Source organism: Carettochelys insculpta, chromosome 16, assembly GCF_033958435.1.
Source record: "Carettochelys insculpta isolate YL-2023 chromosome 16, ASM3395843v1, whole genome shotgun sequence".
NCBI lineage: Eukaryota > Metazoa > Chordata > Testudines > Carettochelyidae > Carettochelys > Carettochelys insculpta.
In genome coordinates this window covers 4,337,303-4,359,706 of record NC_134152.1, presented here as the reverse complement: position 1 = coordinate 4,359,706, position 22,404 = coordinate 4,337,303, and the positions used below count along the sequence as shown (strand labels likewise).

Sequence of the window (22,404 nt, the reverse complement as noted above, 5' to 3'; positions counted from 1 at the left end):
AGCGCCAGGTGTGGGCTGGGGCTGGAGGGCAGCCCCGGGGCGCCAAGCAGGCCGGCTTGCGGGAAGGCACAGCTGTGTCCCAGATGTGCGGTGACAGCCAGGGGCAGGCCCAGAGGTGGCCAGCGAGAGCCCTGCCGGCCGCACACATCGCAGGGTCCAGCCCTGACCACAGCAAAAAGCCTCCACGTGGCAGCAAATGGGGTTCACTCCCCCCAGGGACGCAGGGGGCTAGTGGGGGCTGGGGCCAGCAGGGAACCCCAATTCTGCTGCAGCACGGGGGGGGGGGGTCGCTGCTGGCTGGGGAACGGGTCACTCTCCTGGTGTCTGCCTGGCCCAGCTCCTCTCAGCAGTGTCGGGGTCACCCTAGGGGTCACCCCCATCCTGCCCTTCGGCGCCGGCAGGGTCGCCGGGCCCGACCACGCAGGCAACCCAGCTGGAAACGGGGACCGTGCGACCCGCCCCAGCCAGCTCAGCACGGTCCTGCAGCCCCAGGAGGTGCCGGGCAGGACACCGCCCGCCTGAGCGCCCCACGTGGGCTCAGAGAGCCCCGCCCAGAGCAGCCAGTGCCGTGAACCCAGCGCTCAGCGGGACCCGGGGAGCTGCGCCAGTGTGCGCATGGAAGGGTGGCAAAGGCCCTCGGGGGCCAGGCAGCTGCCCGCTCCGGCCGGCGCCCCCACTGCGGCGTTACTTCGGCCCCCTGTGGGCAAGGCTGGCGGCCGGCCCGAGGCCCAACCCACCTGCGTGGCGTCCGGGCTGCTCTCCACCACGGGAAAGCCGTTGTGGTTGGACGTCGTGTCGCTGAGGATGTCCACGATGGTTCCCACCTTCTCGATCCTCCGGAGGCAGGTCACAGGCGCGCTCATCACCTCCCTGCAGAGGCAGAGCGCCAGGCTGGGACGGAGGGAGAGGGGCTGCCCGCTCCGGCCAGCACCCCCCCGCCCTGCCAGGGCCCCGGTCCCCACACTGTCCCGGGCTCATTTCGACTCCGGGAATGCGCTAGGTGGGCCGGGTCGTTCCCTGCCTCCTGCTGCCAGGCCCGGGAGAGCCCCCTGGCAGCAGCCTTCCAGAGCAGCCCCGAGGCTGGGGCCATCAGGGCTGATCGGCTGTCCTGCCCAACGCCCGCCAGGCGCAGCTTCCCCTGCGCAGAGCCCGGACTCGCCCACGGGAGCAAAGGCTGAGCTGTCACGCGCCCGAGAACGGAGGCTCTGCCACGCTGCCGGTGCCCGAGATCCCCGCCCGGGAAGGGACCGTCAGACCTGCCCAGATCCCAGCCAGCTCCCCGAAGTCGGAGCCATCCTGACCACCACCGCCACAGCGCCTCGTGTACCGGAACGACGGCCGGAGGGTCTGCGCAGGGCACAGCTGCCATGGCTGCTCTGGGCTCCCCAGCGCCTGGCAGGCCCCTGCCCGTGGGCTTGGTGAGCCTCTGGGCAGAGCCGCTCCAGCCGCAGGGCTGCTCTCTTCCCGCTAGGGGCAGCCTCCGCCACCCAGCGAGCAGACGCAGCCAGGGGCCCTGGTGGAACAGCCCGAGGGTCAGACAAGCACCAGCGCCGAGCGCCCGGCCCCACAGAGCACCGGATGGGCCTCCTTCGGGGCATCTGCCCAGCCAGGCCAGGCCCAGCCCTCCCCCAAGAGCAGGACCCTCACCCCCGGGAACCTCCCATCCCCTGTGCAGCAAGGGCCCCGCACCCACGCTGCTCCTGCACCCGCAGCCAGCCCCAGTGGGGCCGCGGAGAGGCAGGGAGAGTCACTCAGCCCCCGGAACGGGCCCAGGCTCAGACACAGGCGGCTGGATGGAGCAGCAGCGGCTGCGGTGCCAGCAGCCTGCCGGGCCCAGGGAAGGCAGCCAGCCGCCTGCCGGCCCCGCAGCGCCCAGCTCTTACCTGGCCGTCAGGGAGTGCGAGGTCACCGGCGCCTCCCAGTGCAGGAAGGGCACGCTCTGCAGCTGGATGTGCATGTCATACAGGCCCTGCAGCGGCAGAGGAAGCCCCATCAGCTGCAGGGCGAGCACGGCCTGGAAGCTCCAGCCACACGGCTTGCAGCCGGCCTGGCCCAGGCTCCCCGCGCGCACACGGCCAAAGCCCCTCGAGGTTCAGCTGGAGGGTCAGCTGCTGAGGAAGTGGCGACTCTGCTTCACTCAGGCCACCGGAGCCGGATGAAGACCCACATCCCCGGCAATCATATCAGCCGCCCAAGCCAGGCCCAGCTGGGCTGCGTCGGTTGGGCTGGCAAAGCTCGGCAGGACTCCACCGGCCGCGCTCCCGTCCAGCCCCACACCAGAGGGCAGGGCTGGCCCGGCCCGACTCCCCCACCCGCCACTCGCGGCCGCTCACCTCTGCGAAGTAGTCGCCCACGATCTTGGCCGTCATCAGCACCAGCATGATGGGGAAGCCGTAGGTGACGTTGCCCGTCGCTTCCATCATGATGACCGTCAGGCTCAGGGTCATCCTCACGATCCCGCCTGAGGAGAGGCGCACGGGTTCCGGGCTCAGCGAGCGCCGGGACCGAGGGGCTCCCCCAGGGGCTCTGCCGCCCAGCGCCGGGACGCTAGCGGCTCCCTCTGCCTGCCGAATGCACCTGACCCCGGAGGACGCAGCCACGGCCAGCGACGTGTGACCGGCTGCTTTTCAGGGACGCAGACCCAGGCCATTCCTGGGAGACGCTCCACCCCGCCTGCCCCGGCCCAGGCTAGGGGGAGCCCCCGCCCCCAGGGGCTGCACTTCAGGCTCGAAGTCACAGGCCAGCATAACTGCACAAGTCCCTTCAGCCTGACACAAGAGGCTCTTCCCAGAGCGGTCAGCCGCCAGCTGGCTGAGTGCCGAGCAAGCCGCAGCCGGGGGTCCAGCAGGCGCTCCCAGCCAAGAGACGTTGGGGCGCAGCCCACGCGCCAGCAGCCCAGGTGCTTTCTTAAGGCGAGCCGAACTCACCCAGCTGCGCTGCTGCCCCCATCAGCGCGTACTTCCCAGGGTCGGCCCAGATCTGAGCGGGAGACAGGAATGACGAGTTACACGGGGTGGGACAGAGCCCTCCGGCTACCCACCCCGGCGGGCAGACCCCACTAGCAGCAGCCACCCAGTCTACAAAGGTGGGGAGTCTGCTCTGTACGCTGCCGGGCATCCAACCCGCTGCAGGGCAGCCAAGGGGACAGCAAAATCCACTCCCTCTCTAGCCGAGACCTAAACTAGGCTTTCCTCCTCCTCCTGCTAAACCTGCGAAGACTCCAGCAGCTCCACCCTGGCCTACCCTCTCCCCTACAACTCCTCTGCCCGGCCAGGTTTGCTCTCGGGTTCATTTCCAAATGCCTGAGCTCCTATCCCGCCTGGCAGGGGCAACTCACCGATTCCCCGGTCAGGTGGGACAGGCATATGCCGAAGAGCCGGCCCCAGGCAGCTCCAATCAGCAGGGAGGGGATGAAGACGCCCGCTGACACGGTGAGCCCGTACGTCCAACAGGCCAGGAAGAAATACATCAGTGTGAACATGCCCAGGGTCATGGGATTGTACGAACCTGCGGGAGAATGGAGAGGCCCAGAGGTCAGTTTCACCCCCCTCTCCCCATCCAGGTCTGGCAGCTCCCCAGCCGAGCTGCAGCCTTACATGATTGAGTCCAGCTCGTTAGCAGCACCCTAACGCTGCTGCAACAGCTCTGAGGGGAGCGCCCAGCAGCCCCTCCTGCCTGTTGAGAGCAGCGGCCCTGGCGTGGCTGAGGACAGGCTGAACCGACAGTGCAACCGTCCCCAGAGGACGAGGTGGAAGTTCCTCAGCACAATGCTCCGATGCCCCTCCTGGCCCTTCACGACCCTGGCCACTGTTCCCTATAAGCTGAGCACTTGGGGGGCTGCCCAGGAGAGATTCAAATGCTGCCCAGCATAGTGCCTGCAGGCGACAGCGTGTTTCCTCTCCTGGTGGTGCACAGACGCACATACTGCGTGACATAAAATTTATTCTGCACACGAATGGAAAAAATTAGCGGGAACGCTGCTTGCCGCAGGGTGGCCCCCTCCGAGCTGCGGTAAGAAAACCTGACACTTCCCCTCCAGGAACGAGCTCTCTCTCACCCAGTCCCTTGGCTGGTTCCGAGCGCTCAGCTCCCGGCCAGCAGGCATACAGAATGCAGCCCAGTCCTGTGCAGCCTGGCCCATCCCAGCTGCCAGCGGGCGGCTCGTGCCCTGTGCAGGAGGGCCTACGCCCTGCGACTGTGGCTGTTCTCACAGGCCATACGAGGGCCAGGCCTCCCCAGACTCCGCTGTGCCCTTGGCTGGGGACACCACCAGTTACTTCGGCAGTGCACAAACTCTGCTTGCAGCTGTTTTAATTCAGTCGCCTTTCAATGGCACCAAATATCCTTGCTCCCTGCACTCGCCCGTCCCCGCTCAGTGCCCCTTCCGAAGGAGCTGAGCAGCCCTGGCACGGTAGGGGTATGGGTGGGTGTGTCACTCATCCTCACTCCTAGCCTGGAGTTCTGCTGCTGTGAGCGGAGGCCAGCGCTCAGCTGCCAGGGCACGTTCAGACTCAGACACTTGTTGGAGCAGCTCTGTTCGTCTGCTTGGTACCCGCCTGGTGTCAGGCCTTTCCCCAGCCGCTCGCTCCCCTCCCTCGGTCCAGCCCCTCTACACCTCTCGCAACCGACCCGCCTGTCAACTGCTCTCACTGCTGGGATTCCCGCCAACTTCTTCCCTGCACGGGCAGAATAAATTTTGTGACATGCACCACAGCAAGGGCAGATGTGCATCCGTAAGAGACATACGCCATGTATTTTCCCAGCAGCCTCTCGGGAGGGACCTCAGACACTCGCGCAAACCCCAGGAACTGACGGGGAATGCCGAAGGACTCTGATCTATGGGGCGGGAGGGGGGCAGCTCGCTTTCCCTTGCCGACGCCACGGCAACTCGAGCCGGCGTATCATGGCCCTGGCAGTGATCCGTCCTGCTCTAGACGCATCCAGGGGCCCTTGCGTGGTGACCTGAAGTGCCCCTGCCCAGCACGTCCTGGATTCGCATCATCAGGCAACAGCTGGTTGAAGAACGTTTTGTAGGCGAGTGATTCCTCCCCACCCTGCAAAAGACTCCCAGCTGCTGGCAACCCTGGTTTGAGACAGGAAAGAGGGCGGGCCTGGGCCACCCGAGGTGCTCTGGTCCTGTCCTCTCTCTACAGCAAAGCCACCAGCACCGAGCACATCCAGGGTGGGAATTGCCCGTCCAACGAACTCAAGGGACCACCAGCTCTGTGCCTCAGCCGCCAGCGAGAAAAGAGGCGCCAAATCACACGGCTGCTCCTGGAGGCATTACCAGGAGAGAGGGAATTTGTGCCGTTTCAATTCAACTTAGCCAGGCATCCCGGCCTCTGGGAAGTGCAAACCCAGACAGGCCTCCCCCGGGCACCAGGATCTGACTTCTAGACAACCGGAAAAGTAAAATCCACATTCAAAACACGACCAGAAGGGAAAGTCATTGAGGGGAGAGAGCATGCAACAAACAGGGAACAGCCCAGAACGTTTCCAGAAGGGACACGGCTTTCGGAGCGAGCCCGCCAGGGAGAAAGGGAGGAACAGACAGGAGGGAAATGGCTCGGCTGAGATTTAACGAGAGTGGGACAGTGCAACCTCCTCTTCAAGGTCTGAGCCGCACCCCAACTCTCGCCCTGCAGATGCCCATGGGACAGGGTGTTCGCAGGCTCAGGGAGAGGGAATTTTTAAATATCACTGCCACTGTGCTGATCCAAATCCAGAGCTTTACTTTGTACAGCCTGCAGCCCGCCAGCCGCTGCTATGCCCGAGCCCAGGCCATCCAAGACGGGCCTCCTGCCTCGAGCGGATCTGTTCACCTCCGCCCTGAGCCATGTCTGTTTCACTGAGCATGCAAAGCAGCTCCCCGATTTGCACTGCGAACGGCAGAACCCCTTTGGCTTTTGCGGCTCAGGGAGGACGATCGAAGCTAGGCTCACGCCTCACAGGCTCTGCTCCTCTCGTGAGGGCCAGCAGGAGGGTTTCGGACGTTGCAGGGCCTAACCAGCGGGGAAGTCGGAAGCGCTGCGCAAGGCTCTGACAGCTTGGCCAAGGGATGCGCAGGGGAGCCATTGTAAATGGCTGCGCGCTAGTGCCAGCTGGCCTGGGCTGATCCGCAGGGCTGCTCTTTTTCCTGCTCTAGGCAGGCGCTACCCGAGTTAAGCCACAGCACACAGCTGCATATCTCGGCCGGTCTTTGTTCCGGTCGTACAGCTCCAGCACAACAGGGCCCCGGTCTGCGCCTTGCGGCTCCTACAGTCTAAGGTGATACCACCCCAAGAGTGGAGCACACAGGACACCCCCAGAGCTGCACCCCGACCGTTGCTATTTACCAGCAGGGAGGATCTTCTGACAGGAGCGTAGTGTGACTGGCGAAGTCTCTAACCTGAGGTCTTTACCCCATGATTGGAGGAGGAGGTCGGTAATTCAGGTGGGTGGTAGATTACGGGTGGGGGCCGGGGGGGGGAGGTTTTGAGCGTGCGGTAGGGAACCAGGGCTGAACTAACACAAGAGCTTCAGCCTACTTGCTCCCTAATTCTGCGTCCGCCCTCCTGGATCTGCCGTCAGACCCAAGCCCCACACCCCGCCTGCAGCTCGGCGGCCCCTCAGCTGAGCCGGGACCGACCTGGAGGGTTGTGGAAGAGGCTGACGACGCTTTTCTCCGGCGTGTTGAAGAAGGCGGTGGCCATTGAGTTATATTCTCCGTCGGCGCAGAACAGCTGGGGGAGGAAGGAACACCACTGGCTGCAAGACCCGGCAGAACCCACGCGAGCATCCCTGCACAGGGCCACGCGGCCCACAGGGACAGAGCAGCTCGTGGGGAGCTCGAATCCGCAGCGAGAAGGCGGGAGCAAAAGCCAATCAGCCAACATGGCGAGCTTTATACAGCCCCGTGCGCAGGAGTCGCTAGTGCCGTGCAGCTGGGCTCGGCTAGGCAGACTCTTGAGCCCAATGTCTTTAAAGGTATTCAGAGATCACTGTGGACCCTGGTGCAGCGCCTAACTGATTTAGGAGCCCACGTTTTAAGGGATTTAGGTGCTTGGGAACCAAGAGTGAACTCAGGCTCCATAATCAGCGAGGTGTTGCGACGGGAGCGTGCTGGAGCTAGCTGCTGGCTAACCACTACCGAAGAGCAGATGCCAGCGCTGGGAGCATTACCCAGCCCCGAGATTTAGAGCACGATGGCCAAGTTGGACTCCAGCTCACATGTGGTGGCATCTGGCACATTATTATTTTTCCTTCCCCCTTCACCAGCCAAATGTCGGGCACAAGCAGGGGAGGCCTCCCGGCTGCAAAGGGGAGCAGCCAAAGCAGAAAAAGCAAAAAGATGCTCTGCAATCTCCAGTCATCCTAGGACACGTTGGGCTTCCAAGTCCCGCACCCTGGGGAGCTAAGCGGTGCCGAAACAGAGAATCGGCCAGACCAGAGGAGAAGGACAGTACCGTCCGGCAGCGCTCCCAACGCCCACTGGGCTCTTAGGAGACATTTGGGGTAAGTTACAGCTAAATAACAGCACAGAACCCTGAGAGCCAGGACTGGCGGCTGGAAATGAACTTGACGGGACCACAGGAAACTTGGTTCACTTCTCACACTGGGGCACCCAGCTAACTGAAATGACGCCGAATCACAGACAGGGCCAGGCCCGAGCATGCCGGACTCGAGAGATGTCCCTGAATGGCCGTCGGCAGCATGCTGCCAGAGCCGGCTGCCTTAACAGAGCCCCCTCACTAGAGGTGGGGCTGAAGTAATTTTCGAAGCCTTCACTCCTGCCAGTGCACTGGGGGGAAATTACCCAATCCCAGCTGGATTCAACAAGACACTGGTGAGAGCTCACTGTCCTCAGCACAGATCTTTAACGCTGCTCCCAGCCAGTCTTGTCTGCTCAGTTGATCACGTACTATTCCCTCTCGGCAACCTCACCTACACGCACCACCTTGTGCTACTCGGGCTCCTCTGGCCAGGCCAGAGTCCAATGAAGTTGATCCCAGGCACTTTACTGCCTTAAGGAGACAGTCAGTCACAGTCACATCAGGCTGCCGTGATGCGGCCGCACAAGGGGCCGAGTTGTGTACATGTGACCTTACCTTGGGCATCCCCTGGCCACGTGCTTGGTTTGCAGACGGCCGGTTCCAGCAGCAGCCTGGATGAAGTTCCCTATTTCTCTATTGTAGTCTTAGACTGGGAGTCTCTGGCCAGATCCTGCTGGGAGCGCATCCCTTGCCAGCCACACCCCCTCCCGCCCCCTGCCTCGTTCAACAGCTGGCCCAGCACAGCTAGACGGTCTCTAATGACAGCCCAAGGTGCTCAGAAGCAGGTCACCTTTGCCACATGCAGCCCTGCTTCATTTGCTGGCCACCTCCAGGGACCCTCCTGCCTCCCTCAGCACTCACAACCACCCCCCAGCTTGTAGCAAAGCCAAAGACCTTCCCCTGGCCTGGCCCCTCTGAGGCCAGTTCCCGTCCAACCAGTCGAGCTCCTGCCTTTGAAATCCCTGAGCTCCCGGATGACAGCTGATCCAACTCCAGCAGGCTGTCAGGAGCAGACCGCCCCCCCCCCCCACCCACTGCATGGGGGCTCGTGGGCTTTGCAGTCTAGTCTCTTACCTGCAGCGGATAGGCCACGGCATCCCCCTGGAGGGGCTGGCAGTCAGTAGAGCAGTAGATCATCACAAACCCCACAGAGGCCGTCACTGCCCCCACCAGCATGGCCTCGATCACCTGGAGGCATGGGCGGTGGATATACCTGCAGAGTCAGACGCAAGCCATGTGAACAGAGAGTTTCTCTGCTTCCCAGGGCCAGTTAATTCTCCAGACTGGTTGCAACCGCTGCTGGGAGGTGGGTGAGTGGCTGGGCCAGGCCACCTCCTCCCAGGAGCGGGCACCAGACACGCAGGATTTCACAGGCCCAGATGGAGGAGGAATTCGAAACAGCAGGTTGGGAAGGACCTTGGGAGATCGTCTAGTCCAGCCCACAGCACAGAGGCAAGACCAAGTCAACCTAGAGGAGTCTGCCCAATGTGTCCTTAGAAACCTGTCATGATGGGGCTCCCCAGCGTTCTCAAGACAGTTACGTGCCAAGCAGATTGCGAACAGCCACAAAGGGAGCTCACACAATGACCGGGCAACTAAGTGGCACGTGAAATTCAATGCTGATAAATGCAAAGCACATTGGGAAACGTGATCCCAGCTGTACACATAAAATAACAGGGTCGAAATTAGCTGTTACCACTGGAGTCACCGTGGATGGTTCTCTGAAAACATCTGCTCAATGCGTAGCGGCAGCAGTCAGAAAAACAGAACAGAACACCAGGAACCATCAGGAAAAGGAGAGACAGAAAATCTCAGATTGCCTCAACATAAATCCTCGGTATGCTCACATCTTGCTTGCAGTGTGCAGATGTGGTGGACCCATCTCGAGAGGTATTGGCGCTGAACAAAGTTCAGAGAGGGTAACAATGACAGGTATGGAAGACTGCCAGAGGAGCAGAGATTAGAAAACCGGTCTTCTCAGCTTGCAAACGAGACTATTAAGGCAGCACATAACAGAGGTCCACCAGATCAAGACTGGTGTGAAAAAAGTCTATTAGGACGTGTTGTTTTATTCCTTCTCAGAAGACAAGAACTAGGGCCCACCAAACGAAATCAACAAGCAACAGGTTTAAAACAAAAACTTTTTCACACAACACAGTCAAGCGGTGGGACTCCTCGCCAGAGGCCGTTGTGAAGAGCAACACAGTGACAGGGCTCAAAAAGAACTTGAGGTGGTCATGGAGGACAGGACCATAACAGCTGTTAGCCAGAAGGGGCAGGGATGTTGTCCTTAGCCTCTGTTTGCCAGAAGCTGGGAATGGGGAACGGGATGGATCATGGATGGTTCCTTGGGCTGTTCATTCCCTCTGGTGGCATCTGGTGTTGGCCACTGTTGGAAGACAGGATATTGGGCGAGAAGGACCTGTGATCTGAGCCAGTGGGGTCTTTCTGGCGTTCTTCCTTGGCCACCTGTCCCACTGCTTAACTCCTCTTAGGATTCTGCTACAGTGTCCCCGCTAACACAGAACCCCAACCTTCCTTGCTGCAGATTAAGCCCATTGCTTCTCATCCTCCCGCTGATGGGCGGAGAACATCTGACCACCAACCTCTTTATAAGGCTGATCAGACTCCTCTCTACCCCCACCACTTGTCTCTTCTCAAGACTAAGGGTGTTGCTGTTTGTAACCTTCCCCAAGGAGCGAGAGAGAGAGAGAGAACAATCCATGTTCACAACTCCCCACTTTCCCCGCAGCTCAGGTTTCCTAGAGACGTGAAGAGTTTTTGTTGGTCTTCTCTCTCTCCCAGTTGTCCACAGAAGGTTATCAACCCCCCTCCCTGCTCTGCTCCTGGACGCGACACCGTCCCACATTACACATTTAACAGCCTTGCTGACTTCTGGCTCCACTCACAAGTTCGCAGGACTGCTCACCACAGAACGGACCATCTGCTCTGACTCCCTGAAAGCCAGTCTGTTCCAGCTGCAAAAGCCCCCAAACACTCCCCTTCCCGACGCGCCTGGGTTGTTATTCTTCTGAACTAACGGTTCCTGCAAGATGAGCTCCCACGACTGAGATGCCAGGTCCCAACCGGGGTAGGGAGGTGTATCAACATGTAACGCTTCATCCCTTTAACGGATTCTGGAAACAAAGTGACTTACAGGTACAGTTTTCAAAAGCAGCTCTGCGATTTAGAGCTCAGTGGGACCTGGGCTGCTGAAAAGGAGCATCTGGAGCTTTTGAAAACATTGCAACCTCAGTTCTTAACAGCAACAAAACAAGCCGTTAAGAAAACTTCATTGTCCCCATAAGGATTTGCATGAGAACAATGAAATCCATCTCCCATCACCTACACTCTGTTCCATGGAATTGTTCAAGTCTTTTAACGTGTTGTTGGAATCCAATGTTTCTTCCCAAAGATACTTCCAACGTTTCTTCAAAAAGATTACGCAGAGCTGTGGCATCAGTTAATATACTTATAGGTCGTCAAGAAAGTCTAAAGAAATTCAGTCTGGCTCAAGAAACAAAACCTCCTTCCTGGGAAGGGGGCCTTTGCTTCCTGAGAGGAGGAAGGACATTGACTTTGGAGCAGAGTTACAATTTGATGAAATGTGAATGGCTTTGAGATTAGCAGCTGTTGAGTCTGGCAGGCTGCAAAGCCCTGCATCCTTAACAACCTCCTCCTTGCTGACACACACTGGACTTTTTTGAGCGACCATGTGCTAACGCTGCACGTCAGACTAATCCTTCCTGATCTGAAGCTGCAGGGCTTCACGAACTACCTATGGACCAGATAACTGGACCCAGCCCGAACACAGCCAGTGGTAATACCAAAAGGGTTAGTTTTATTTAAGAACGGCCATACTGGGTCGGACCAAAGGTCCATCTAGCCCAGCATCCTGTCTGCCAACAGTGTCCAATGCCAGATGCCCCAGAGGGAGTGAACAGAACAGGTAATCAAAGCGATCCCTCTCCTGTCATCCATCTCCAGACTGGCAAACTGAGGCCAGGGCCATCCTTCTTACCCACCCTGGCTAACAGCCATTGTTGGGCCTAACCTCCATGAATTTATCTAGCTCTTTTTTGAACCCTGCTAAAGTCCTGGTCTTCACAACCTCCTCTGGTGAAGAGTTCCACAGGCTCACTATGAGCTGCGTGTAGAAAAACTTTTGTTAGTTTTAAACCTGCGACCCCTTAATTTCATTTGGTGCCCCCCCTGCCAGCTCACCGCAGAACGCTTAGCCATTTTCACCGATTTTGAAAGCAAAGCAACTGTGGGAATCATTTTCAAAAGCAGCCAAGTGATTTAGGAGCTTGCTGGGACAGTGATGGATTGTTAGCATCCCTGGGGTTCTTACCTGATTCGGAACATGGTTAACCAGTAATTCAAGGCATTGAAGATTGCCCCAAGAATTCCACCTGCAAGCAGGAAAAAGGAGAAAACTGAAAACATCTTGGGTGGATTTGAAAGAAACTAGTCGCCCTTTATGCTGTTCAGGGTTCTCTCACCTGCAGAGCAGTTACACACATCTTTATAAGCACGCAAAACCCAAAGCCTTTCTCCTGAATCACTGGGCAACTTTTTGCCCTGGTCAGGGACAAAGCCGTGTTTTTAAGCCATCGACAGCAGCAGCTTCAAGTGGCAATTTCTTGTCGTAATACTCGGCACCAACCCACAAAGGAGAGCCAAAGGAACGTCACAGAAGCAGCTGCACAAAGCTACTTCCATTTCTTCCCAGGGGCACTGACCGGGAGTTTCTGGAGACTTCACAGCTTAAACGGTCAAAATTTAACTCTATGCTTTGGAGGGGGAAGAGGGGAGTGAGAGAGAGAGAGAACAATCCATGTTCTCACCTGCCCACTCCCGTTTCTTCTTGGCTTTTCATCAAGGCTACGCCCTACACAGCAGCGTTATTTGGAAATAATCCATTCCAGAATAGCTATTCCAACATAACAGCTATGCACAAGAATGCATTTCACAGCAGCACGTCTGGACGCATAAATGCCTATTTCGAAACAGTGGCTATTAGAGCCCATTATGAATTATTTCAAAATTGCACTATTCCAATAGTCTCTTAACGGCGCCCGTTTCAAAACAGCTATTTCAAAACAGGCATTATTCGGTTTACATCATCCGAAATAAGAGCGTGTGAGTAGCGTAGAGGCTCACAACATTATCTCACAATAACGGCTGGTAACTTGAAATAACTCTGCTGCGTGGCCATAGGGCTAAGGGAAAACCAGCACCCGACCCTTATTTCTAACACACGCAAATCACAGCTCTGCCTCCTGTATTAATGGAAACACTAGGGGTATGTCTTCACTACCCAGTGAATCAACCCGAGCAGGGCGGACCTTGCGGGGTTCTATTTCCTGTGCCTAGGAGGAAACACGAAATCGAACGATCCAGGCTCAATACTTGACCCCTGTACGCCTCAATCTTGTACATAAGGGAGATCGACGGGGGAGTTTCTCCTTTCGAACTCCCTCTGTGAGGACGGCCTGAAAAGTCGCTTGTAGATAAGTCGATTCCAGCTGTGCAGTTGCGTAGTTTGACTTGCATATCTACACAAGTTCTAGTGCAGACGTGGCCTTCGAATGAGACGTTTAACAGCGCCTGAGGCTATTCCGAGGCCCCAGGAAGACTATAACTGCCATGTCTGCCAGCAGGGCACAACTAGGACGTGGAAGGTGGCTGCGCCAGGGTTGCGGTACTAACGGGAGTTGTCAACGCCCTGATGTGCATGTTTCCATGCTCCAACACAACATTCGGAGAGGCTGTCGGCTGCCAGCAGCCTGCCACAGAGCACAGCCTTCCTGATCTGGGTGTGGGGGGAAGGTTAGAGGCTCATCTGCCATCCAGACCCGAGGGCACTGCAGGACATGGGTAACAGCAGACCAGGTCCAATCTGATCCAAAGGGTAGGTTCCGACAGGTTCTCTAGGAGGAAAACCAGTAGCAATTCCTCACTGCCCCACCCCGGCGTTTCCCTGGGCGGCTGGTTCTTTTCTTTTAAATCCAGCAGTGGACTGTTAGCAGCCACCGGGGTGTGCAGAGCACGGAGGCAGAACAAGGCCAGGCTGCAGCTGAAAGATGGGACTTCTAGATGCGTGCAGCAGGAGACGGCCGTGCGGAAACATCAGCAACTGTGGGCTCAACGCCCGTTGGTGTCCAAAGCCTCCCTCACTATTTCCTTCCATCTTTCCCTGTCCAGTGCGGAGCAGCTTAGCGTCTGCAGACTAGCTCCGCACCAATCTACTATCTCATCTACCCGTTCTCTGTGGGGGCTGCCTCTCCTGTTCAAACCGTCCATGATGCCAAACACCAGGGTCTTGACTTTTGGTTCATCATTCATTTTGCAGATGTGTCCAAAAAGGCGTAGCTGCTGTTGTATAACCTTCTGCAGCAGGCTCTCTTTCGGCTGTATCTTCCTGTATAATTCCTCGCTGGTGACCTGCAGCCATCCTCTTCTCAGGATCTTTCTACAACAACTCCTGTGGAACGCCAATATCTTTCTCTTCGACTCTTTCGCTATTGCCCTCCCTCACGGCCCCACAACACGCTGCTGAATACACGTTTTCAAGACGCTCAGCTGCATTCCTAAGCTAGTCGATTTGTTTTTCCAGGTATTATCCATTGCCTTCACACTCGCTCTTGCTTTGGCTAGTCTAGTCGCTACTTCCTTCTTACAGCGTAGAGAAAATACTGCGCCCAAGGCACACGCTGCAAACCTCTTACCCCCAGTATCCCAGCAGGTGGGGGGTTTTGTTTGATACCAGTTTCCTTTCCTAGCCTATGGGTGGGGGGGGGTCACATCTTGGACCAATATCATCTAGCGGCGCTCCTGGAAAGCAGCAGGCTCCCCGAGGACGCTCTGCTTTCCCGCTCTCCCCAGGAAGCGGGCTGGGGCAGCTGTTCAGTGCACCGAGGAAGGCGACTACTCGGAGGCATTAACTCAATGGAACAAGCAGATCCGTCTTACCAACCACGCCCATGAAGATGAAGATGGGGATTTCCTGGAACGTGTAGCCCAGTTTCTGTGAACAAGGAAAAATGGGTCGGGAGACCTTTCGCCATCATGGGGCGCGCCAGGGCCACGCCACCGCCTCTGCTCAAGGCCTCCTACTGCCGGCAGGTGCCCAGAGCTGCTCCTGGGAAACAACAGGCTGCAGCAGGGCCCCCCCCACCCCACGGTCCCAGGAGCCAAGCCCAGCAGCAGCGCTGGTGAGGGTGAGCTCCCAGGGACTGCTGGGCACAAGTTTGGAGCTGAGAGCATCCAGCCTTTGCAGAGCCCCTGCCCCAGCATGACACCTCCACCGGGGTAGCCCCTGCTGTCAAACATTCAGGGGAAAGGCCGAGAGGGCGAATGGTCCCAGCTGCAGCCCTCGGGTCCTGCCACTACCGGCCAGGCTGCCCAGGACGGACATGCGTGATCTGCCAAGCCAGCAGCTTTACCTCGCTGTCAAACCTCCCGAAGTTGATGAGGCCCGGGCTGGAGAGGTCCCAGGGGTTCCCGTGGTAAAAGCTCAGGATGGAGTTCAGGGTGAACGTTGAGATCATGGAGGCGAAGAACTGCAGAGAGAAGCAGGAGAGCCCCGTGGCGCCAGCCGCCACTGCTACCCACCGGCCAACCCCTCCCAACCCTGCCCCGCCCGCTGCGGTCAAGCTCCGCCCCCTTCCTTCAGTGGGGAGGGGCAGGGTTTGGATCACAGCCCCAGCCACGCCCCAGGCCCAGAGCAGCACTGCTGTCAGCCGAGAGCTCTGCCGGCAGGACCGCGTCGTCCCTGGGCTGTGCACTCCGCACTCACACCCGGCAGCGCCTGGCGAGGACTCAGTGCCGGTCCCTTTACCTCCCCTCCCCATTCCCTCTTGCCATCACCGCAGCATGGGCCGCTGCAGGGCTCCAAGCACAACACAGCAGCTCCTGTGGCAGGGGAACCAGCCCCCTCTTCTCGGCCTCAGACTCCAGACCCACGTTCACCCGACAGCCCCTCCTGACGGGGGCGTCTCTACCCAGCACAGGCCCCTCGCTCTGCCTGAGCGACCCGGCCAGCCAGCCGGTTAACCCTCCGGCTCCTGGGTGAGCTTTGCAACGCAGGTGTCCGATCCCACGGCACGAGCCAGGGAGGAGGCGCAGCCTCTGCCTCAGGCTGCTCCGACTTACGATTCTCCACGTCAGGAACTGGTTCCAGAAGGAAGCGCCTTCCTCCAAGCTGAAGAGAACGCCCCCTAGGGAGACAAGCGACAGCGGGGCCATTGTCAGGGAGCAGCTGGGCCTCGCCGGGCAAGTCTGATCTCGCAGTGCCACGGGCTGGAAGGAACCCGCTCTCTGGGTGTGCACAGACAGGGCACAGCCTCGAGGGTAAAGCTGGGCACCAGCACCGACATTCCCAGTGCCCGTCGGTGACCCACGTGCCAGTGCCAGCACTTCCTGGCCACGCCAAGGGGAGAAAGGCAGGGCAGGGCACCCGGCTCCCCCGATGTGTTCTCTGGGGGACTAACTGCGATTAACTTCCTGAACACGTGGCCCTGCCTCGAGATTTCAGGCCAGCGTTGGAGGCGGCGCTCACATGGGTTTTCCCACAGCAGCTGTTACTGACGCCCCTGCCGGGAGGGCTCGGACTCCCTGGGCGGGGATACCGGCTCTCCCCAGGCCTGCCCACCCAGTAGCTCCCTCTCTGCTCCCCAGGGGTCTTGTCTGGCTCTGCAGCACTGGAGCCAGGCAGTAGCTAGGCAGCCCAGCTGTGTCTGTAGGCCAGAACCCGTGTCTCTGCTTTCCAGGACCCCCTCAGCACCAGCCAGCAGCCAGCAGAGGCAGCCTGCTTGTCTGCCACCAAGCTCGACAGGCAGAGCTGCCGCAGTTCTGTGGCTGGAGCACGTGACGGGAATGCAGTTTCCAGCACGGCTGGAGAGCAAACAGCCAGGCACCCGCCAGCCCAGACAGCTCTGCGCCACAGGGCGCTTCCCCTGAGTGCGGCAGGCAAACCCCACCCGTCCCAAGAAGCCCAGGAAAGTCACATGTCTCCGGGCGATCCCAGGCGGACGGCTGCCCCAAGCAGGAGAGGTTGAGCGTCCGTCCCACGGCAGGGGCTAGCCCAGGGAGTCACCCAGCTTCAGAAGACACCTTACCAACCGGGGCACCGAAAGCAGCCGAGACGCCGGCAGCCGCTCCGGCCGAGACAAAGTCCCTCTTCTCCGTGTCCCTGCGGAAGTACTCGAAGATCTGAAACAACACGGGGCCAGCGGCTTGACGGGCTGCGCAGGCGTGAGCAGCACCCCTGGAGAGCAACCAGGCGGACATCCGCCGCTCTCCCCCCCGCAGCTCTCCCTGCACCCGGGGAGGGCGTTAGCACCCGGAATCACGTATCACGCTGCAGGTAACAGCAGCTGGGGACGCACACGGCTCGTCGGGGCAAGGAGGGGAGCCAATCAAACACACCCACAGCGCACTCTGCTCCCCGGGGTGCTGCCGCAGAGCTGCTGGGGCGAACTTCGCTCCTGCCACTGTTAAAACTCAGCCGCCTGCCCCCTGCACAGTGCTGTCCCCCTCGTGCAGCATCCAGGCTTTGGCTTCCTGACCCAGAGCAGCTCCAGCAGCTTCCCTGAGACCACTCAGGCCGTTGTATCAGCTGACCAGATGTAGAACCTGGGCAGCCTCTTGCTGCCAGCCAGCCTGCCCGCCCACCCGCCCCCCAGCAATGCCAGCCCAAGAGAGGGACCCTGCACCGCTCTTCTGTGCCGGCACAGCTGCAGTGGGAGACTAGATTCATTGTAAGCATCTCCCAAACTGCGCTGCTGCTGGGAATTGTGGGATAGCTTCCCAGAGAGCTCTGCAACTGGGTTAGGAGACAGAGGACAGCAGGGAGCCTTCTTCAGGATAGGCCACCAGTATTAGACCTTCGGGCCAAAGGCGTGGCTCTGGGATCCTGGCCCCTGCCACCCTGGGGAGCACAAAAAGGCTGGTAGCGTCAGCTGCACGCTGATCCCCACAGGCCAGGCTCTTCGGGATTCAGCCGAGCGAGCCGGCGGGCAGGGGAGGAGCACTTCGGATCCACGCGACCAGAGAGGGCTGTGCGTCCATCCAAGATCTCACCAGCCAGTCACCACGTCTCCTTCCCCAGCGCACACATCCGACTCCGGGGACGAGCTCGCCTACCTTAAAGTCGTGCTTCAGAGACGTCGACCTCCCTTGCGAGATGCCGGCTGCGATGACGGCTCCCGAGTGGATCATGGGTCCTTCCTGAGGGCAGGGAAGCAGACGTTAGGGGCGAAGAGGCAGCTCCGTGTCTCCTGAAGACGGGAGCTCAGGGCGTGAACTCCATCCATCCGGTCCACGCCCCGGCCCGCTTGATTCCCCAGCAGTGTGCAGCTCACGCAGCCCCATGGTTCTGCCCAGCCTGCCTGGCAGCACAGCCACATGGCGCTGGGCGGGCATCTCTGCAGGAGCGGAAGCCTCGCCTTGCTCCCGTACTTCCTAGTGGCAGCAGCGAGAAGGTCCAGCAGGCCCAGACAAGCCTCAGGTGAACTCTCAGTGCAGAGAATTGCCTGGAGTAGACCCGAGCTCCATTCGTAACCCCAGCGGGCTCAAGTGCCTCCCGCTGTCCTTTGGGCGGGCGACCTTATGGTGCTGCAACAGCATGGTAGGATTCACTCTCTCTGCGGTCCCCAGTAGAGACACTAAAAGAACCAGCTACAGGGGCTGTGTGCCCCCTGCCCATCTCCTCCCAGCCACGTCAGGGCAGCAGACGGCAATGAAGCACCCTGCTGCCGCTCAATGCCCCGTTCCCTGACCCCACAGGACAGCCCAGTTCCCCAGCAGTGCACCTCGACAGCAGCCCGCTGGGGAGGGGCCTCAGAGCAAAGGGAAAAGCAGCCAAGTCACCAAACCTGGCAAACAGATACATGCACGCGTGTGAACTGGACTGCCTGCGGCAGAGCAACTCCGGCTTTGGGAGCACCACAGCTGGACACGTGAGCATGACGGCAGCAGCTCCTCAGGCCGGCAGGCAGCGCACGCCGACAACCGGCTCGGGAAAGCAGCTGAATGAGACTCGCAGCCTCGGCGAGTTACCTTTCCGACAGCCAGGCCGCCGACCACCGACAGAATGACCCCGCAGACTTTGATCACCAAGGTCTGGAAGACAGAGAGTCCCGGGTTAGCTCTGGAGAGCGCGAGCCTCTCTCAGCGCCAGGCTGGTGGGAGACCTGGAGCACTCCAAACCAGGCACCAGACTCTCTTTATACCTAGCTGCTCCCCACAAGCCAGGTGCCCAGGAGAGAGTGAAGGGGAGGAGAAAATTACAGCTTTCTTCCCCGGAAATCAGTCTCCAAAAGCAATAAGTGAGCTGGGTAGCTGACAAGTCAGAGGTCACTGGCTCATCTTCGCTGGCTGTTTCACTGCTGTAGCTGCACCGACTAAACCAGCGGTTTTTGGCCAGCGTGCCGTGAGGCCTGTCCACGTGTGCCGGGAAATTTCGTCAATTTCCTGGCGCCGCAGCCGATCTCCCACGCTCTGGAACTGACTTCCCTCCCTCCCTCCCGCCCGGCCCCGGGGCCGAGTCCCTTCTTCAACTACTCAACATCCCCCGCACGGCGCACGCTCGCTGGCCCGCCTCTTCTCGAGCCGGCGAAGGTGGCACGTTCTGCGGTGGATTTGAAAGATGAACGCGTTTGGGCCTCGTTTAGCTTGCCGCCTGCGTCGCCGACCTCCCTAGCGACACCCTAACCGTCGTAAACGTGACGGCAACGAGCGATCGAGTCGGCTGAGAAAGGCGGCCGTGCCGTGTCACTGAAGAGGCTGAGACCAGTGGTCTAAACTGCCGGCGTAAGACAGGCTGCAGCAGCCTCTCTGCAGCTCCTTGAGTGACAGCGGGGCAGGGACCCCAGCCGTTAATGGCAGTGCTTCGTAACGACCCCTGCTGCACCCAGGGCTCAACAAGTACTCGCGGTGCGAGCTTCCCCTCCAGCCTGCTGGCGCCCGGCTGAGCCTCCTGCAGATCCAACCCAGGGCGCCGTTTTACTCTGCTGGGAGACCTGGTAGGCAGCACCCACAGGGGTTACCCGTTTCGGGCGGGTGTGCGCGATCACTGACCGCCCCTGGAAGGGAGCTGGCGGAAGCATGGCAGCTGGCTCTGGGCTGAGAGCATCGGTACGTCCATCCCCCCAGGCCCTCCCTTCCCCTGCAGTTACCTAATGCGCCAATGACTCAGAGGGTGGACTCTGCCGCACTCTTGGGAGCCCCAGGGGCGTCCCTGCAGAGCGGGGCCGCGGGTGCCCAACCAGGCCGGGCGTAGGGAGCTGGCAGCAGACAGGGCACCGGTGAGGCAGAGGCAGATCGGCTGGGGAAGTCCAGCCTCCCTGCCTGCCTGGCGACACCAGTGGCAGGGAAGGACGAAGGGGCACGGGAACACCCCACGCGCTCACACCAAACCCCGGCCTCTTACCTTCAGGCGGACAACATGAGGCACCTTGACGCCGTTGAGGTAGCACTTAATCTGAGGGATCCCGCTGCCGGCAGCTACGGGCTAGGAGCACAAGGAGAGCGCGTGAGCAGCGATCCGTACAGTCGTTTCCACCCAGCCAGGCGGCAGCGAAAGCCACAGGCCCCTCCCTGCCCATTGCAGCTCGAGCGGGGCAGTTTGAGCGTTGCGCTAACACAGGGAGTCAGGCACTACAGCTTGACTTAAAACAGCCTCACGCCTGGCATTAAGGTGACCCCGGCTAATGGTACCACCACACCCAGGTAACAGAATCAGATCTCGAGGCGGTTAAAGAAAACTTCATTTGGCAGCACTTAATCTGGCAAAAAACCTCTCACCAGTGCGGGTGCTGACCTTCCTGGCCCTTTACCGTCCTATCACTCCGCTCTCCTGCTGTTGGCCTGTAGGAGGCCTGGCTTTTAACTGCTCCTCTCTGCCACCTAACTAACTTTGCCAGGTGCAAATCAAATTGGTCAGGATTGGTTAGTGCAATGTTAATAGTTGGTTACTGTGTAGCGAGGCAGGACTCAGCTTTCACTGCATATACTAGGGCCAAAGAAAGAGACCAGCAGGATGGATCAGGAGGAGGGAAGACCTAGAACTCAGCTCCAAGACAGCCTAAGGTCAGAGCTGCCGTGACGTGCAGCGACCAGAATCCAGATGAGACTGACCTGGGGCGGGGGGGCAACAAGGGAAGTTCACCTGCCTCGTTCTGGATGGGGGAGCCTGGCGTGCTCGGCGCGTGCGTCTCGCCTACTCGGTAAGGGGTACCAAACAGAGAAGGCTCTTACCGCGCAAGGCTTGTTCCCGGGTAAGAGGCGCTGCAAACCCACAGGAAGTTTGCCAAGAATCGGGCAAGGGGGCGTGAGGGGTATTTGCACTAACACCACCACACTGGGAGCCCTGGAAATCGTGCAAAGGTGCACGCCACTGGAGTGGGGAAGCGACACCACTAACTCCCCCTCCAGGCCTGTTCCAGAGCCCAGGCCCTGGCTAGCCAGCAGCTCCTTCCTTGGAGAGGGACTTACAGGCAGCCCCCTAAATCGCCGGCGCTGCCCCTTGTGCTTTCACGGGGGACACCTCTACTGCCTCAAACGCAAGTGGATTGGCCGAGGCTCGGCCGCCGTGCCAGGAGAGCTGAAGCAGGGTGGACTGAGCGGATTTGCACAGGACTAGGGGGCTCCCCTCTTTGGGAGGGGCTCGGAACATGCCAGGCCTTGGGAGGTGCTCTCCAGAAGCCACCTCCAAGGAGAGCACGACCGGCGGAAGCTCAGCAGACCCTTGGGGGGACAGACAGACGGTGCCACGGGAGGGCTTCTCTTCGCCTGGCTCCCTTTAACTCTGCGGAAGGAGCCTGGCGCTTTGACCGGAGAGCAATGGCCGAGCCGTGAGAGAGCTCCGCTGGGCCAAGCTGCTGTTCGATACGACCCAGAGCCAGCGCTCAGACGCCAGCTGCCGTGCCACCAAGAGCCCAGCCCAGCACTTGTCTGCCCTGAGGAACAGCCACAGCACTGTCCATTATCCGGGCTAATCCAGTCCTGCCCCAACAGCGGAGGGTGTGAAAGAGCAAAGCTGCCCACCTCTCTTGGGTGTACACCTCTGTTTTGCACCCATTCTGCTGCAGGGCTAAAGCCCCCAGCTCGGGACATGACCTTTGGTGTTCCTTGCAAGCCCAGCACCCGGGCGACCGCCCAGCAGAGATTCAGGCGCTGCTTGGCCGATAGCAGAGCGCCAAAAAACCAGCAGTGTGTGTTTCTATTGTGGTGCACACCCCTTGGTGCGCACAATAAAATTCATTCCGCCCATGTCTTAAACTTCCTCCCTGTTGCACAATTGCAGCCCGCTAGCCGAGTTGGACTCCGCTGTGCTTTAAAGGGCTACCTTGCTTCCCCATTGCAAAGGCCTCTCACTTGCCCCGTTACTATGACTTGTCCCCAGTCACGCACCCCGAGCCCAGGCCCCTCCTGACTGGCGGAAGGGGAAGGTGGCTGCTGTGTGTTTGTCTCAGCCTCTGAGTTTCTCATCCCTAAACACTTGCACACATGGGAGATTTAGAGACTGGCCAAGCCCAGGCCGGAACTTGTGTAATCAGGGACAGTTCACCACAGGTCAAGGAGGCCAAATCATCTCCACCCGCGGAGGCTCTGGCCAGGGAAGGTGCCGCTATTGCCAGCTCTCTAACATCTTGCCTTCTTGCTCCGCTCTCCCACAGGCTACACGTGGGATACTGTTACGAGGGCTGCGTGCGTTTAGCAAATAAAGGCTCAAATTGGACAGCGAGTGCCCTAGTTTAAGGCAGCCGGCCAGAGGTACAGGCCCTTAATGAGAAATCCTGACATGACAGTAGCAAAAACAACTGTGGCCCTTTGCGCACCCACAGAGGAATCAGAGTTATAA

The 22,404-nt window shown here is 59.6% G+C and overlaps 1 protein-coding gene across 2 annotated transcripts in view; it reads right to left on the bottom strand.

Annotated features, from left to right (window-relative positions):
• Positions 1–22,404, bottom strand: part of CLCN7 (chloride voltage-gated channel 7) — a 44,213-nt gene that overhangs the window by 2,368 nt on the left and 19,441 nt on the right. For both annotated transcript variants that reach the window (XM_075010264.1, XM_075010265.1), the window contains 15 exons: positions 19,972–20,052; positions 18,600–18,662; positions 17,685–17,768; positions 16,658–16,751; positions 15,693–15,757; positions 14,984–15,100; positions 14,511–14,565; positions 11,887–11,947; positions 8,607–8,745; positions 6,629–6,722; positions 3,338–3,507; positions 2,928–2,979; positions 2,334–2,461; positions 1,884–1,969; positions 738–870 (listed from right to left, as the gene is read on the bottom strand). In XM_075010264.1, the coding sequence (XP_074866365.1) occupies positions 738–870; positions 1,884–1,969; positions 2,334–2,461; positions 2,928–2,979; positions 3,338–3,507; positions 6,629–6,722; positions 8,607–8,745; positions 11,887–11,947; positions 14,511–14,565; positions 14,984–15,100; positions 15,693–15,757; positions 16,658–16,751; positions 17,685–17,768; positions 18,600–18,662; positions 19,972–20,052 (1,422 nt within the window). The remainder of the gene's footprint in view (positions 1–737; positions 871–1,883; positions 1,970–2,333; positions 2,462–2,927; positions 2,980–3,337; positions 3,508–6,628; positions 6,723–8,606; positions 8,746–11,886; positions 11,948–14,510; positions 14,566–14,983; positions 15,101–15,692; positions 15,758–16,657; positions 16,752–17,684; positions 17,769–18,599; positions 18,663–19,971; positions 20,053–22,404) is intronic.